At 43.3% G+C, this 18,766-nt stretch overlaps 1 protein-coding gene across 1 annotated transcript in view; it reads right to left on the reverse strand.

The window, feature by feature from the left end:
* The window catches only part of ELOVL4 (ELOVL fatty acid elongase 4), a 38,253-nt gene that overhangs the window by 7,249 nt on the left and 12,238 nt on the right, over positions 1 to 18,766 (reverse strand). The window contains exons 2-4 of the mRNA XM_029047102.2: positions 8,233 to 8,420; positions 5,711 to 5,791; positions 176 to 347 (exon numbers count right to left, since the gene is read on the reverse strand). Of these exons, the coding sequence (XP_028902935.1) occupies positions 176 to 347; positions 5,711 to 5,791; positions 8,233 to 8,420 (441 nt within the window). The remainder of the gene's footprint in view (positions 1 to 175; positions 348 to 5,710; positions 5,792 to 8,232; positions 8,421 to 18,766) is intronic.

The following is an 18,766-nucleotide window of genomic DNA, read 5'->3' on the forward strand; positions in this document are numbered from 1 at the left end:
TATATGTACCTGTGATAAGGTTGTGATAACTTAAGCGATCGGGTGGTATGGAAGCACTAAAGTGGCAACTGACGATTATTACCTGAAGAAACCGATTCACGCCTTTTGACTGTATCCTCTCAACATACACGCCCTTGGAAAAATATTCAACCGAAAATAATATACGATGGCTCACCTTGTCCCCCTGCCACCCACTTAATACCAATCCACCACAATGTAAACATGGTGCAGTGGTGGTACACATGGAGGAAAGAGACCTGGTTGTTTTTCTTTCTCAGGATGAAGAAGACCGTGTCGAAATATTCAATTCCTTTAGACACGAAGTACCACCAGAGAGCAGCGGCTATCTGTAAAACAAGAAGGCAATCACGCTTAGGAGGGAGATGCTAACCAGCGACCTAGAATCAAGGCGTCCTGGGGTTGGGAAGAGTCTGTGAGCGGCCATGTGGTCCAGCCTCCTGCCTCCGTGCAGGTGAGTGAACAACACATCACCCCAGCCTGCCTGCCGGTTGTCTCGTCTTTCCTCCGGGAATTGTCCCAACATCCCCTGGGAGTCATGATGCTCCGCCCAGTTTCCAACTCAGATCTTCTCTGCTTTAACGTAAGCCCGTTTCAGCATCATACTGATAGTAGTGATAACAATAATAGTACTTGTTAGACACTGTGTGCCAAGCACTAGTCTAAGCCCTGGGGTAGATACAGGTTGATCAGGTTGGATACCGTCCCGGTCCCACATGGGGCTCATACTCTTAATCCCCGTTTTACAGATGAGGTAACTGAGGTCCAGAGTAGTGAAGTGACTTGCCTGAAGTCACACAGCAGACATGTGGGAGAGCCAGGATTAGAACCCAGTTCCTTCCGACTCCCTGTTCTTAATCAGGAAAATATTGCAGTCACAAAGAAGAATTTCTGACTTCCTCATTTGCCAGTGATTCAGAGAGCAAATCTTAGTTCAACTGTTTGAATACAAGATTCAGTATTCATGACCCTCGTCACGCTATCGGGGCTTTGCTTGTAAAAAGTTGATATAAAATGCATCATCTCAAACTCGCTGTAGTTTGAACTCTCAGTAATAATAGTTTTCCTGAAATTGTTGTGGAACCTGAAAGACAATATACTTCAACCGGACAAGCGACGGAGCCGTGGCATATAAATACAGTATTTCCTAAGGTAAGGATGTAATCCTTCTTATATCGATAGCAGTCTTTTTCCCGGCCTGCTACTTAAAACCTATTAAGACACCAGATGGTACTGAAAGATTACATTACACTCTAAGACGAAGGGCTAGCGTGAGGTGACCTCCACGTAGTACAAGCTCGGTTATAAAAGGTACTTTAAGATCCGTGAACGTACCAAACCTACTGTTTCGCATTAAGAGCTTGAGTTCTTCATGTGAAAGCTTTGTAAAGTCAGGGAAGAATGCCAAAAGATAGATTTAATTTTTTTTTTTTTTAATACAGAAATCATTTTCTCTCTGTCCAAAATACAAACGATTTCTTTCCCCTCAGGCTCTTCGACTAGCTCTTCAATGTCCTTACTGTAATAATTAAAAATCTGTACTTTATTCTCTACTCATTAAAAACCAACAGAATATAACTCGAGAAAAATGCACTCCAACTCCTGGTTCAGGTTCATTTACTGCCGTTGAGGCTCACTTCTGAACGTTGTCGACAAGGAGTTTGTTAAACTATTTTAATTATTCCTTAGACTATAGCTATATTCTTCTCAATCCGATCTATTCTCCTCTGGGAAAATAATGAAAGCCCTTTCTGAACCTGCTCTCACCAAACCTCTAGCAAACTCCTCTTCTGACATATTCTGGGATTTATGTTCCCCTTGTCTAATGAGTAGACACATAAATCATCTCCCCTCATTAGAGGCAGCGAATCGGGCTGCCTCTCACTGCTGACTGGTGAGTCCAATTTTATTAATGTTATTATTAATGATAATGGTATATAATAATATATGATATAATGCAGTCGTTATATTTAAGTGCTTGTTATAGGCCTAGCATTGTGCTAAGTGCTGGGGTAAATACAAGATTGTCCCTATCCTACAGCCTAAGGGGGAGGAAGAACAGGGATTCAATCCTCCTTTACAGATGAAGAAATGAGGCAGGGAGAAGTTAATTGACTTGACCAAGGTCTCTCAGCAGGCTCGTAGTAGTGAAGCGGGAGATCAGAACTCAGGCCAACTGATTCCCCGTCTTTTGGTCTTTCCACTGGGCCTTTACTATTGTGCAGTAAATGTTCTAAGTGGGTAAAGTCCAGGAATAGTAGTAGACCTATCCTTCTCTCTACAACTACCTTGTGCCAATTCATCTGTGTAAGGATGAACTTCTAAGGCTTCTTTGTATATCGCTTTGGGATTTTTCTTTGAAGGAACTAAGTGCAAAATAATATTGTATCACAGGGCACAGCTGCGCGGATGATACACAGAGTCACTTCTCTGAGTCAAAGATCTGATATTGAAGCTAGTAAATGAGACATAATTATGCCAAAATAACCCACTCCACATGTTGCAACTGAATTATTCATGACAATTTATCGGAACGATCTCACTGTAATGCTTTTAGTGTTAAAGCACTTTGAGTAATTTGGGAGTACTAGTGCTTTTACTGGGACATTTATGGGTGACAATGTGTTCATCTGACACAGCTTGAATGTAAGTCACACACCTGAACCATCGCATTGAAACTGGGAGAGTAGTCAGCCATTTTAAGCTATATTTCCAGGTACGTTTGTCCCTAACGAACATCAGTCGATGAGTGGCATTTACGGAGCGTTTACTGTGTGCAGGACACTGTACCAGGCGCTTGGGAGAGAACGGTAAAAGAGAGTTGGGAGACACATTTCCCACTCACAATCAATTTGGCAGAAGAACTGGCTTTGAACACCCCTTAGACCTACCAAAGCAAAATTTGTTTATAAACGTTCATAAACGTTAAAAAATGACACAAAAAGAAATAAATTCCACTAAAAAAATTAAAACCTCATTCTCTGCAAGGCATTATTATCCCTCAATCAATCGATATTATTTATTGGGTGCTTACTCTGCGCAGAGGACTGTAGTAAAACGCTTGGAGATTACAATAGAGTTAGTGTACCAAATCCCTTCCTTCAGCAAATTTACAGTTTTACAGGGAAGACAGAGAGTAAAGATAAATAACAAGGAATAAATTGAGAATAAAGGTATGTACATTAGCTCCAGTGGATCACTATAGCTATCCACTTAAATTGGCATATTCACTTGTCCAATGCAGCTTTTAGATTTTGTTTTATTTTCTGTTTTGCTTTTTATGGAATTTGTTAAATGCTTACTACGCCACACACTGAACAAAGCGCTGGGGTGGATACAAAGTAATCAGGTTGGACAGAGTCATCTGTGTTAGAGATGAGGTAATAAGGCACAGAGAAGTTAAGAGATCTCCCCCAGGTCACACGGCAGGCAAGTGGTGGAATGAAGATTCGAACCCAGGTTGAAAGAGACTGAGCCCCCCGGTCTGTTGGCTTAGCTCATTATGGTCCGATCATTAGGGGAAACCAACAGATTTTATCGACGAGGAAAGGTCTCCCCACCCTCAGCAAGTTTCCGAAGGGGTCAGAAGGCGAACATTTCTTGCTTTCAAGTTTGACAGTGAGGCCTAGTGGAGACAGCACGGGTCTGGGGGTCACAACCACCTGGGGCCTAATCGTGACGCCACCACAAACCTGCTATGTGACCTTGGGTAAGTCACTTTACTCCTCTGCCCCTCAGTTTCCTCCTCTGCAAAAGGAGGATTGACTCTCTGCTCTCTCTGTCTTATTTAGATCGGGAGACCTGCTTGGGACGTGATTATCTTGCATCTACCCCAGTGGGTTCAATTCCTCTCTTGTGTGATCTGTTTCGAAGGGGTTGGGAAGGAAGGCCTCCTGTGGTCTCACAACGTTCATAACATCTTACTAACGATCATGCTAATACCTTATATTTATATTTATAAACAAAGGCTCTGGCAAACTATTACATTAATCTTCCTGATGTCCATAAGCAATGGATCAGGAAGTCCCACCCAAGATTTTCCAGGTGAATACAAACCAAATTCAACCAGCTAATTACCAATCTCCCTTTATTGAGCTGAAAGTCAGGTAGCAACACAGTTGCAGCTGATTGGCTTCCTGATTAGCACGGAGCCATTATAAAGCAAGAGGTAGCTGCTTCCCTGTTTGGGCAAAATACCCCAGTTTGCTTACGATGAACAGGACAGAAACATCGTGTTAGAAGTAAAAATAGGGTTGTTCTTTTCATTGCCTCCCCGGAGCTGTGTTGCCCAAACAAACTGTATTTCAAAAATATTTAGTCTTGTGTTTGTTGGGCTTGTGAGAAGCTGACAAACTTTTCTTCAGGTAAATAATAATCCAATTGCCTAGCCAAGCAAATCACAAATTTGGGAGAAAGGACAGTCAGTTCTGGACCACAGGGACCACGTGAGGAGAATTTCAAGCTACAAGAAAGGAGGTAAGGTACAAGAAGGAAGCAAGCAAGCAATCCGGCAGAGTAAACACCTTCTCCACATTGGACTACCAGCCTCCGAGTCAGGTACGCTTTATTCAATGTTGGGGATTTTCTCTATTAAATACCTTTTATTTAATCTGGTTGTCTTGAAAGGGTCTGGCATCAGAGTCAGGGATATTTCCTTTCTGACTCAGCATCTAGCTCTGTGATGCTGGGGTTCTGGCTAAGGGCCCCCACTATTAATGGATGTCAACCACCTGTTTCGTCAGGTTGTTTTTCAGCACGTTGCTGACGTTTCTCAGTGAGTCAGTGATACAGTGAGTGAGTATCTCACTGACTGAAGTTCCTAGAGTACGGAATACCTGTGTTGGATGCTCTGGGCTGATCTCCGGCCCATCTGTAGGTGTAATTTTGGTTGTGAATCTAAATTAAAACGACTGAGGGGAGTATCTGGCAAATAAAATGCAAAATCCTAATTAATCTTCAGCAAACAATGGCCTGTGCAAAAATCTTACGCAAGAGGAAAAGGTTAAAATGAAGAAATGGGAGTCCTTTAATTTATACAGGCACAGTTTTGAGACTAAAACCATATGTAATCGTGATGACGTGGGTGTGACACTACATTCATTCCACAAGATAGTAAGCTGTTATGACAGCAGGGATCATGTCACCTAACTCTATCAGGTTCTCTCGAGGACTCAGTACAGAGTTCTGCACACAGTAAGTAATCAAGACCATTAATTGATTCCTCACCTTCAAAGAAAGGGAGATTATATATGAACGTATGTGGGTTGCATTGACTCCCAAAGAAGTTCACGCACATATATTAAAAGACTTTGAAGATATGTACTGGGATTTCCTCTCACTTCGCTCCAATGCCACAGCGGATTTCCATTTCCCCCAAGGACCAGATCTGGAAACGGAGTGATATCCTAGCCGTGAGTAGGTGTGGCCGAAAATATAATTCTTCTCCCTGACAGTGCTCAAACTAGACTTCCTATTTTTTGACTGGGTACACCAATGCACCAGGAAAGTCTTTTGAATAGAGAAAACAAAAAGACGAGCAGTGAAAATGGAACTCAACACCTTGCCACCGCTCTGGATTGGTGACGAAACCTTCTGGTAGAACCCCAGTCTATTAAAACATGTTCCACGAGGATAAGTGACCACAAATGAAAGCCTTTTGGTATGGAACAATAGTACTTTAAAAGATACCTACCCTGACTTCGTGAACGTTATTTGAATAATCCACGCTCTGACAAATGTAACTGTATCCTGCAGCATATGATCCTAGGAATAGCTGTAAAAATGAAAAGCAGAGGATTAGAGGAAATGTGTGACAGAGATAAACGAGCAGCCTTTGAAAAGTAGTATTTATATGCGTATTTACTCTCCTATTAATATTTAGGTGTTATGGTAAAAAGCAAAGCCTCAATCGTATTTATTGAGCGCCTACTGCGTGCAGAGCACTTTACTAAGCACTTGGGAGAGCACAACAATAAACAAACACATTTCCTGCCCAAAATGAGCTTACGGTCTAGAGGGGGAGATAGACATTAATACAGCTACCAACATCCTAAATCACAGAAGAAGGACCCTTCTATACCCCTGTGATCTGTTTATTAGTTACAGAATCCTGTTGCCACCACTGTTTATTAGGGACATTTAGTCTTTATACACTTTAACTTGTATAATCATGAAATGATATCTACTGTCTTTCACATGAGCCTCTCCAAGGCAGTGGTGGCTTCATTCTTCTTCTGAAGTTTCCTCAAGAGCCTCATCTAGGGCTCTATTCACAGAAGATGCTTTAACAAATATGATTTTTTTCCTTTTTTCTTTTCATTTTTTTTCTTTTTAGGGTATTGGTTAAGTGCTTATTATGTGCCAAACACTGTTCTAAGTTCCGTATCTACAGATCTAGCACGTATCTACCCCAGCGCTTAGTATAGTGCCTGTCACAGAGTAAGCACTTAACAGATGCCATAAAAAATGAGGAGGAAAATGGATAACTAGTTTACATTTGGATCAAATTAAATGACAGGTTAAGACCGCAGAATACAAAACTTTGTCCGATTAGCCAAGTGCAATCTTTCGACAGACAATTACTCTCCCCCCACTTCAGAACCTTATTTTAGTCAAATCCCCTCCAAGAGGCCTTCCCAAAGCCCCACCGTCCTCTCTTCTCCCACTGCCTTCTGCATCACCCCGACTTGCTCCCTTTATTCATCCCCCCCTCCCAGCCCCACAGCACTTATGTACCTATCTGTCTTTTATTTATATCGATATTTGTCTCCCTCTCTAAACTGTAAACTCATTGTGGGCAGGGAATGCGCCTTTATATTGTCATAGTGTACTTTCCCAAGCACTTAGTACAGTGTTCTGCACACAGTAAGCGCTCAATAAATATGACAATGATTGAATTGAAGGGTGCCCAGTTGTTTGGAATTTCAAGATCTAATTTCCGGGATCAGGTCCGCAATTTTATCTTTTGGTCCATGGTAGCGGCGGCTCGTCCTGCACTGCTTTCGGGTTATGGGGTACGGATCTGGGGAAGTTTCAGGGCTCCATCCGTTTTAAGACAACAGCTCCTTCGCTAGCTTGCCTCCCTCTCTGTCATTTTGTTTCCTGCCTAAAATGCGATATCGTAATTGCTACCGTGTGATTCTGGGATGATCAGCATCCCTTAAAAGTGACTTACACTGAACAACTTTCATTTAACTGTTTGGATAGGGTGTTTTTACTTTTTGTACTGTAAAATTCCAAAAGGTAATAGCGATACAATAATGTTTTTAAGGGCTATTTTCGCTCCCACCAGTGCCCTATGGAAAACTCAGAAAAGCGAAGAAACACCTCCACCTCTAAATCACTTCGTCTGACCTAAAAAAAATTCACGTATTAGTCCAGTGTTAAAGCAACTTCTCACTCTCTTATGCAAGATGTAGAAAAGCCTAGTAAAAAAAAGCACAGACCTGGAGTCAGAGGCCATGGCTAATCCTGGCTCTGCCACTTAGCAGCTGTGTGACCTTGGGCAAATCACATAACTTCTCTTTGCCTCTGTTCCCTCATCGGTCAGTCAGATGTATTTATTGAGTACTCACTGTGGGCAGAGCACTGTACTAAGTGCTCGGGAGAATACAATATAAAATAGACACATTCCCTGCCCACAGGGAGGTTATAAATGGGAATCTATCATATGTTCTCCCTCCTACTTACTGTGAGCCCCATGTGGGACCTGATTATGCTGAATCTAACCCAGCCCTCAGCATGATGCTTTGGCAAACAGTAAGCACTCAATAAATAACACAGTTGTTATTACTGTTATTAAATAGAGACTAGACATCAGTAACAGTGGTTTTTCATTACCCAGGGGATTATTGGGGATGGGGTGGGGGGGTGGTCAGAAGAAAGGTTGTATCGCTCCTGCTCCTCCCCACCCCAAGGCTCTTGCAACCTCAGAAGAGGTGGAGACGGCCGAGGAAAAGGTGTGAAGGGCGAAGAGGCCAGGGGAGAAAGGGGTTTCCTATAGCTTGGCAGAGGCTGGGATCCAGACGAGAAAGTCAAGAATTTGGAACAGTGCTCTGCACGTAACGAGCCCTCGACACATCCCATTGACTGATGGACTTGAAAAGAGCTGAGAGAGTTGGAATTGGGGGTGACGATACGGTCGGACGGACTTTGATTTGACGGGTGAAAATTTTCTGTTCATTAGGGGGCTTGTGGAGGCTTCAAAAGACTCACCTCTTTGAAAATAAAAAGGTTAAGCAAAACCATGCCAAAATTGTATAAAATCAGCACCAATCGCATCTGGAAAGGTTCTTTATTCTTCATCCATTTTGGACCGAGCCAAACGAAGAGGAGATAGAGGGTGCTTATCGTGAGGGTAGGGAGCGGAGACTGCATCAGAGGCCAATTCTCAACACGCTTGTCTGGGGAAAGAACAGAACAAGAAGCGGGTTACTTATAAAAAGCTTAAAAACCTTTAACTTCGAGGAGTTAAATGAATCGTTAGGCCCTTGAGCTATTAAGCTCATTAGACGGTTTAGTAGGTAGCTTTCATATAGTCCACTTGCTTCAGTGATAAATCAAGCAAACTAGTTTAACTTTAGAAATAGATCTTTTTATGATGGCTTAAGCTTCCGGTCTCTGCAATTGAAGTACATAAGGGAAAGGTTAGGAAATAGGCCCTCTGTGGGAAGGTTATAAGTTTGAGGGAGTCAGAGTTTGCTGACAGTAAGGCCCAATGGATAGAGCCCAGGCCTGGGAGTCGGAAAGACCCGGGTTCTAATTCCTCCTCCGCCACTTGTCCGCTGGGTGGCCCTGGGCAAGTCACTTCACTTCTCTGGGCCTCAGTTACCTCATCTGTGAAATGGGGATTACGACTGTGAGCCTCATGCTGAACAGGGACTCTGTCCATCCTGACAACCTCGTACCTAACCCATTGCTTAGTACAGTGCCCGGTACATAGTAAGCGCTTAAACACCATTTAATAAATAAATAAATAAGCAACTCTAAAGAGGGACACCCCTGCCTCTCCCTGGTGCTCTTAAAAATAGGAGAATCAGTTCTGAATCGATTTTCATGAGAGCATTTGGCCTCAGAGTGAACATTACAGCTGAGAGAATTTTAAACTACGGAGAAAAAAGGGTCAAAGCCATTATATACCATTACCAGTATTTAACACCTACCGAGTGCACGGCACTGAACTAGTTTCTTGGGAAACAAAGAAAAAAAGTAAAAGACTGATCCTTGCCTTTGAGACACTTATAATTTCATAGATCTCCAAATGAATGGGAAGACATCCTGTGGGTGCTTTTTTGGTGGCCATTTCCTGACACTTTTCAGCTAAATTTTGGCATTTGTCATATTAGCCTGACATTTAAAGAAAAAAAAAATCTCCCATCTCTGGACTTAACATTCTAATTAATCCCAAAGTTCATTGCAAATATATTTTTTTCCTTAAAGGATCTAACAAAGCTGTCCATATTTTCCTCATTCAATGTGCATAGAAAATGAAGTGCAGAAGCACAGGGGATGTGTTAGTTTTCAGCAATACAAGAAATTAGTTTCCACAGCAACTTTTTTTTACAAACAGGAAGACTCTAGGAGAAGGACAAAGATACCCAGTGGAAGAATAGCTCAAAGAGGTAAGACACGAGAAAAATAAAATATTAAGGGAAGGCTCAAGTCAATGATCAAACTATTCATGGAAACAAGGACCAAGTGGAGAATCCCATTCATTTTTTTTTTAATGGTATTTGTTAAGCGCTTGTGTCAGGCACCGTTCTAAACGCTGGGGTAGACACAAGCTAATCAGGTTGGACACAGTCCCTGTCCCACGCGGGGCTCACAGTCTTCATCCCCATTTTACAGTTGAGGTTACTGAGGCACAGAGAAGTTAAAAGACTTGCCCAAGGCCACTCAGCAGACAAGAGTAGCCAGGATTAGAGCCCAGGTCCTGCTGGCTCCCAGGCCCGTGCTGTTTCCATTTACAACATCATTATGCAGTACAATCTTATATATGGCACAATTTCAACAAAGGTTGGGTGACAGACACTCCGATCCTTCCCTGTCTCCCTTCCTGAGAAATCCCTTAACAAATTTAAATTTCGAATTGCCCATATGGCCTCCAAAGGGTAACAGCTTTTGACCTTAAGAAAGTAGGTGTTACGAATGTGGTTAACAAAGCTCTAGTTCACTGTGAGTTATCCCTGCTGCACAAAGTGGCAAAGGAACAGCTTACCAAGAGACACATTTAGGGGGAAGAAGACAGAAAGCGTGGGGATTGTTTCTATCTGTTGCCCAATTGTACTTTCCAAGCTCTTAATACAATTCTCGGCACACAGTAAGCACTCAAAAAATACGACTGAATGAACGGTCACAAGTAAATGGACAAAGAGTAGGAGAGATGACATTCTCACACAAACACACACACACACCACACACACCAACACCCACACACAAGTAAGAAAATCTATAGATTCAGGAACACCTGTCAGTGTTTTTTAAGAATTCAACTCTGGTTTTTTTTTTATGGCATTTGTTAAAACGCTTACTATATGTCAGGAACTGTACTAACCACTGGAGGAGACAGAGGATGATCGGGTTGGACCTACTCCACGTCTCACATGGGGCTCTGGGGACTTTCATGACCAAATTCCACCACTGCAATAATTTCTATCATGAACATTCTTGATTCGATTTCCCCGGTTGGATTGAATACAGGTCACACAAGACGGCCCCATTAAGTATATTTCTGTCGGGGAAAATATCACTGAAAATTACACTGTGGGCATTCCACTCGGAGCGTTCACTTACATAGCTGCTTGCATTTTGTCGTTTCATAGAAAATATCAAGGTGCAAAAATGTAAATGTGGGCTTTTTACCGCTGATAAATGATGGTTTGGGTGGCATTTTGTTCTCCCCAAGGAGGGTGCGACTGTTCCATATTCAGCAAATCCCTGTTGCCAACAAACGTGGGCTCTGTTAGGAAGGGTTGCCATGGCTGTTTCCCTTCTAGGCGGTAAGCTCCTTGTGGGCAGGGATCGTGTCTACCACCTCCGTACTGTACACTCCCAAGCGCTTAGTACAGTGTTCTGCACGGTTTGATCGACTGCCTCGCCTAAAAGTTGGACCTGAGCTTGTCACTTCCACATCATATATAGGTTTCAAGAAGGAGTCATCTTAATTTCAACCGGGCACGCTAGCAACATTTCCACATTGATATAATCTAGGAACGTAATACATTGTTCCTGCTGCCGGTGGTAAAAGAAGTGGCTCATTAACTTAAAATTCATTCACAAAGTATGCTGTCATAAATGTAGTTTGACAGGTATATCCTGGTCTACTCTGCATCTGAAAGAATGCTTATCCGACATATCTTAGTTTCTGACCTGCATTTTAAATCTAAACTCTAAAACTCTAATCCTTAACTTGAAGCAAATTCTTTTCAGTACATATGAAAGGGAAGAGAAGAGACTTCATGTCTGGAAGACTCCTCCTCCTGACCCTAAGCTCGTGGAGGGTAGGGCTGTGCGTCTACCAATACTGATGATGATAATTGTAATAATAATACTAGCCGTGACAATAATTGTGATATTTGTTAAATGCTTACTACGTGCTAAGCACCGGGGTAGATACAAGATGATCAGGTTCCACACGGGATTCACACTCTGGGTAGGAGGGAGTTGAGGTTTCGAATCACCCATTTTGCAGATGAGGGAGCAGAGGCCCAGAGAAGTCAAGTGACTTGCCCTAGATCACACAGCAGACGAGTGGCAGAGGCAGATATTAGAATCCACGTCCTCTGACTCCCAGGCCCGTGAGCTTTCCATCGAGCCACACTGCTTCTCTGTTGTACTGTCCTCTCCCAAGTACTGAATACAGTGCTCTGTCCACAGTAAGCGCTCAATAAATACCACTGGTGGATTGATGTGAACTCCTTCCAAGCCAACATAACCATTAGCACTACGGAAGAACATGTGCGAGTGAGGAATCTGCCGACAAAAATCCCATACGGTACACATAAGACCCGATTAATGCCACAGCCATCAACTGATGGTGCGTACTGAGGGCTTACTGTATGCAGAGCACAGTACTAAGACCTTGGAGAAGAACAATACAACAGATTTGCTAGATGTCATCCTTGCCCACAGGGGCTTTTGGACTACAGGGGGAGACAGATGAAAATAGATGAGGGACAGGGGGGAAAAAACAGAGTTAGAAAAATATTTACTTAGAAAAGCCGCGAGGCCTAATGGGTAAAGCACGGGCCCGGGAAACAGAGGTTCTAATCCTAGTTCCGCCACTTGTCTGCTGGGTCACCGTGGGCGAGTCACGTCGCTTCTCTATTCCTCACTTCCCTCACCTGTAAAACGGGGATTAAGACCGTGAGCCCCACGTGGGACGGGGTCTGTGTCCAACCCGATTTGCTCGTACCCACACCGGCGCTCAGAACGGTGCCTGGCACATAGTAAGTGCTTACCAAATGCCACAGTGATGATTATTAGGAATCGTTCTCCTTATTAATAACAACAATAATGGTATTTTTAAGAGATTACTATGTGTCGAGCACTGTGCTAAGCAGCGGGGTAGATACAAATGAATCACGTTGGACATAGTCCCCGTCCCCCATGGGGCTCACAGCCTGAGTAGGAGGGGAGAACAGGTTGTTGTGGACCTTGGGGGAGCGTCAAACTATTTCGTGGTACACAGCCAACTGCATTCACCGACCGAGGGGAGAGAGGTAGGGGAGGGGAAGCGAAAGGCTTAGTCTGGGAAGGCCTCTTGGAGGAAATGTGATTTTAGGAGCATTAATAATAACAATTATGAGCATTCTTAAGGTGGGGACCACGGTGGACCATCAGATATGGAGAGGGAGGGAATTTATCACTTGTTTCGTTATGCTGTTTAATGAAAAATGAGACAGCTTTTGTTCTGTTTCTGTAATGCCGAGCCTTATAGAGTACAGTATAAAGAGTTTTCTGTTCGTGTCACGCAGCAATAAATTTACCAACTTCACTGACAAAAGTGCCTCCGAGCTAAATAGCAGCGTTGCCAGAGAAATATGAAAAAAAAGAGTTACCTGAAATCCCCTTATCTTAGATTCAACCGCTTCGCTTTGCACTTCAGAGAAACCTATCTTAAGGCGAGACAACACTTCAACTAATGGGTTGAGTTCAACCAGTCCAACAATAGGATTTACTGAGCGCCTATGGGCAGTGTGCTGTGATAAGCGCTTGGTAGAGTACCTTAGAATTAGTAGACGCGATATCTTCCCTAAGAGTTTACGACACAGTGGAGAGACAGCCGCTGAAATACATTATGGCCAATCAGTCGATCGTATTTATTGTGCGCTTACCCTGTGCAGAGTACTGTATTAAACGCTTGGGAGAGTAAAATATACAGAGCCCTGCCCACAGTGAGTTTACGGTCTAGAGTTAGGGTTTCTGTGATCTTTCCTTCCAGTCTCCTCCTCCAGATTGCAAGCTCCTTGTGAGCAGGCAATGTGCCTACCAACCGGTGCTTAGTACAGTGCTCTGCACACAGTAACCACTCAAATGCCACTGCTTGAAGCTATCTTGAGAAGATTTCAACATTCCAATACTAGGATTATTGTTGTTGATTATAGAAAAGGGGCATGACACCAAGATTTCTTTCCCCCACGTCCTAATAAGTTAAATGTACCTCTGGCATGGTTCTTTTATAAGCACTGAGTGGTATGTGTCAAATCTGCGTAGTAAGGCTTTTAATTTTAGTTTTCCCAACTGGTCCATTTTGATTAGCCACTTCAGTTAACGACTGGATTTCTAAGCATCAAATGAGGAATTACAGAATAATACAATGGGGAAATTAGAGGGGTATTAAGACAAAAAACAAAGACGGTCCATAGCCTCTCACTGAGGAGAGTGGGTCCAATTACATAATGATGATGATGATGATAATTGTTAAGAGCTTAGTATGGGTCAAGCACTATTGTAAGAGCTGGGGAAGATACAATAATCAGGACCGACACAGACGCTGTCCCACACAGCTCAGTAGGAGCTCAGTCTAAGGAGGAGGAAGAACAGGTATTAAGTCCCAGTTTTACGGATGAGGTAACTGAGGCAGAGAAGTTCACTCATTTGATCATATTTATTGAGCACTTACTGTGTGCAGAGCCCTGTACTAAGTGCTGAGGAGAGCACAATACGGCAATAAACAGACATATTCCCTGCCCACAATGAGCTTACAGTCTGGAAGTGATTCTACTCTACAGTCTAGAAGTGAATCGCCCAAGGTCACACAGCAGGCTCGTGGCGGAGGCAGAATTAGAACCCAGGTCTTCTGACTCCCAGGACTGTGGCCTTCCACCGGACCCTACTGCTCTTCTTCCCTATGGCACCAGACCTTAAAAAAGCTACTTTACTCTTTTGAGTCCCTGATTACAAACTCCCTCTTGTCCTTCCACTCGATATAACACTATCTTATATTGGATTATTTTAGTTTTCTTATGCCAGGGATGACAAATGTACTATCCTTTAAAAAGAGGAGAGATGTTTTTTTCCCCTCAATCTATTCCAGCTCCCTTTATTTTGACAGAGCTGCTGCTTCTGTTCAAGATCTAACCCTTAGGATAAAGCCCTGCAATTAAAATTATCAGCAGTTCTAATTAGGTCAAACTCTTAGCAGTGACTCTTCACACTTCTGGGATTTTAAACTTCCTTCTTCGACATACAGAGTTTATCATCATCATCAAACTAAAGTCATCGATTATCAACTCCAAGGTATAGGATTTACCGTCCCCACCAAACTAAAGCTATCGATCATCAACTTCAAGATACAGGATTGATCATCATCAATCAAACTAAAGCTATCGCTTATCAACTTCAGGAAATACGATTTACCATTTTCATCAAACTAAAGCTATCGAAGCAGCGTGGCTCAGTAGAAAGAGCCCACTCTGCCACTCGTCAGCTGTGTGACTGTGGGCGAGTCACTTCACTTCCTCTGTGCCTCCAGTTCCCTCATCTGGAAAATGGGGATTAACTGCGAGCCTCACGTGGGACGACCTGATTACCCCGTATCTCCCCCAGCGCTTAGAACGGTGCTCTGCACATAGTAAGCCCTTAACAAATACCAATATTATTATTATTATTATTATTATCAATTTCCAGGGATAGAATTAAGCGCCAAAATCAAACTAAGGTTACTGTTTATCACAAGACATAAGATTTACCATCACCATCAAACTAAAGCTATCGATTATCAAGTTCGAGATATAGGATTTACCATCATCATCATCAAAGAGAAGCTATTATATAGCATTGAGGTGGTTTCTACACTTCAGGTGCACAGCACTGTAGAAGCGGTTGGGAGAGTACAATACAACCAAATTAGCTTTAAAGAGCTTTACAGTCTCCAGAATCACCTTTTCATTCACAAAGAAATTGAGGTTATCTACCCCAGCCTTATCCCGAGTTGCCCTCCGGTAATGGCTGACAGGGAACAAAATGGCTGCTTCCCCAAAGAAAAGCTAGCCGGAATTTTCCTCGGGCTCCTGCTTTCTAGTTCATAATTATGGTATTCCTTGATATTTAAGCCTCCACTTTTTATCACAAATAATAACGTTGGTGTTTAAGTGCTTACTATGTGCAGAGCACTGTTCTAAGCGCTGGGGTAGACACAGGGGAATCAGGTTGTCCCACGTGAGGCTCACAGTTAATCCCCATTTTACAGATTAGGGAACTGAGGCCCAGAGAAGTTGTGACTTGCCCACAGTCACACAGCTGACAAGTGGCAGAGCTGGGATTCGAACCCGTGAACTCTGCCTCCCAAGCCCGGACTCTTTCCTTTGAGCCACGCTGCTTCTCTAATGCTAAGGTTACTTCTCAAAGCAGCTGCCCTTGCAGCATATAAAATGTCAGATGAAGGACTCTAAGAGTCTTTCAGAGCCCTGGAATTTTTATTATCCCTCTGCATCCCAAACAATTTTGCCCAAACGTTAATATTTATTAAAATATGACAGGCATAAGCCTCACAAATCCATGTTCTGTTATCATACTGTGACCGCTCAAGTTGCTGGTGTACATTGAGGAAATGCCTGTAACAAATATTTTAAAAGTAAACAGTGCTGGCAAATTTATATCTAAATCTGATCTAATCTAATCGCTAATCTCTTCCCTTTTTGACTTTACCTAGTTAGCCATTTTGTTCCTTCCATTCACTGCCAAATTAAATATATAATCAACTCCTGCCCTCCGACTTCACACGTATTTTTAAGGGACGATCCCAGGTCTGCTGTTTGTCTGCTGCGTGACCTGGGGCGCGTCACTTCACTTCTCCCTGCCTCAGCAACCTCTTCTGTAAAATGGGGTTTAAGACTGTGAGCCTGATGTGGGACGCGGTCTAGGTTCAACCTGATTAGCTTGTCCCTACTCCAACGCTTTGTACACTGCCTGGCAGACAGTAAGCACTTAAAAAAAAATACCATTAAAAAAATACAGAAGACTAATTTTTTTGCTTACTCTGACTTGTAATATCACATTCCCATCCAGCCTCATCCTCCTAAGTGATAGAGATTATCTGGACCAGTTAATATGGAGAAAACATTTCCTACTGACTTCCTTCAGTAGGCGGCAATCTCCCTCCTGCTTCGATGGTGGCACTTGTTAGACTGTATCCAACCTGATTAACTGGACTCCATCCCAGCTCGTCCCACAGTAAGCGCTTAATACAAATATAACAATAATAATAATACACACTATCCGATCTAATATTTTTTTCCGCTCATTTTCTCGTGTTCTGATTCGTTTAAAATGCTTGTCCTTTCCCTTTTTCCTTCCCTCCCGAAAGACTAAAAAACCCCCTTCTACGTCAGGTTCATTTAAATCCGTGTCCATGTCTATGGTTCCCAGTGCTTAGACCAGCGCTTCCCACACTGTCTTTTTCTTCAAGTGCCGTCGAGTCATCTCCCGCCCCGTAGCGACTCGGTGGACACGCCCTCCTCGGAAGGTACCATCTTCTGCCACGAAGTCTTTCCGGTACGCGCATTCATTCAGTCGTATTTATCGAGCGCTTACTGTGTGCAGACCACTGTACTAAGCGCTCGGAACGTACAATTTGGCGACAGATAGAGAAAATCCCTCCCGGACAACGGGCTCCATGGGGTTTTCTCGGTCAAGATCCGGAAGTGGTTGACCGTGGCCTCCTCCCGTGCAAGCAACAACTCGAGTCTCTGCCGTTGTCTTTGCTCAAGGTTTTGATCACTTGATCGGAACCGCCCAGGATTCTTTCCCCTGCCGCTCCTGCCCGGCACAGATGAATCAGACTCTGACGGTTCGGCTTTGACCGGAGAGCCCTATGTGGCCTAGCTCTAAGCTTCACCACCGTACGCAGACTCTCCTGCCACGATAAGGTGTCGACTGATACCCACGCTGTAGGAATTTAAGCGACGTTATTGACGGGACGGCGCTAAGACGGCTCTCGATCACACTGCTACCCGCAGACGCTCGCGGAGGTTCCTAACTGGTCGGCTTAATAATAACTCTAGTATTTTCTAAGCCCTATGTGCCAAGCGCTGTACTGAGAGCTGGGGTAGGCACGAGATCATCAAGTCAAACATAGGGCCTGTCCCATCCAGGACTCAGAGGTGTCGACTACCCATTTCACGGACGAGGAAACTGAGCCACAGAGAAGTGAAGTGACTCGCCTGCCGCAAGACTCTGGGCAAGAGATGGATGGGGGATTAGAACCCCGGGCCTCTGACTCGCGGGCCCGTGTTCTGTCAACTAGGCCAAGCTGCTCCATGCTTACGCAGGGCACTTCCTAAACCTGTAAAACTAATCAAAAAAAGCTCAATTCGGGCGGTGGTGAATTGGTGCTTTGACAACTTCCACCTGTTCCGTGAGTCACAGCTGGCAAAGCAGTGCTAAGTAGGTAGTTTCCACCTGTGGACTAGGTTAAAAAAAAAAAAAAACACCTGAGAAAGGAATAGGGAAGGATTCCAACCATTTCACTCCCCAAGACTTTTTATAATTAGGCCTCGCTTGACTCCAAATCCATTACAGCGCAAATTCCTTGAGGGCAGGGATCCTGTCTTTTCCTGCTGTTGTACTGTCCTAAATACAGCACTGGGAGAGATCGAATTGACTGAACTGATTGGATTAAATTGAAATTTAAGACCGAAATGGGGAAACAAAGGGGCTTGGTGGCACTTGGAGAAAATGGGTTTTATTTACTTGGCAAAAACAGAGATTAGGATGAAATTATTTCAGAATTATGAATATTATTATCATTATTATTTTCCTCATGGCATTTAAGCGCTTACTATGTGCCAGGCACTGTACTAAGCACTGGGATAGATCCAAGACATTCGGGTTGAACCCAGTCTCTGTCCCGTGTGGGGCTCTCAGATAAATAGGTAACATAATCGTAGTTGGATTCTGGAGCTATTTCACTTTCTGACAGATTTTGAGGTGGCCGAAGGAGGATGAAAAATGTATTTTAATTACATTCTTAGGAACTGCAATGTTGTCTACTAGGAATGAAATTCTAAATCGTTTCCCTTTAAATAACCAGAAATACAGTGGAACAGTTGGTTCCTTTCACATTCTCTAGGTCTAAAGTCACCAGTGCCCTCTCTTATTAGATTTGACAGAGAGGGACTAAATCATTCAGTGGATTAATGCCCTTTTTTTTTTTTTTAATCCCAAGACCTAGATTTCCGCTGAATGTTGATCAAAATAAAATGAATTCAAATAGAAAGGCTCGAGTTTACCTCTTTGGAGGGGCTAC

Source organism: Ornithorhynchus anatinus, chromosome 19, assembly GCF_004115215.2.
Source record: "Ornithorhynchus anatinus isolate Pmale09 chromosome 19, mOrnAna1.pri.v4, whole genome shotgun sequence".
In the NCBI taxonomy this organism is placed as follows: Eukaryota; Metazoa; Chordata; class Mammalia; order Monotremata; family Ornithorhynchidae; genus Ornithorhynchus; species Ornithorhynchus anatinus.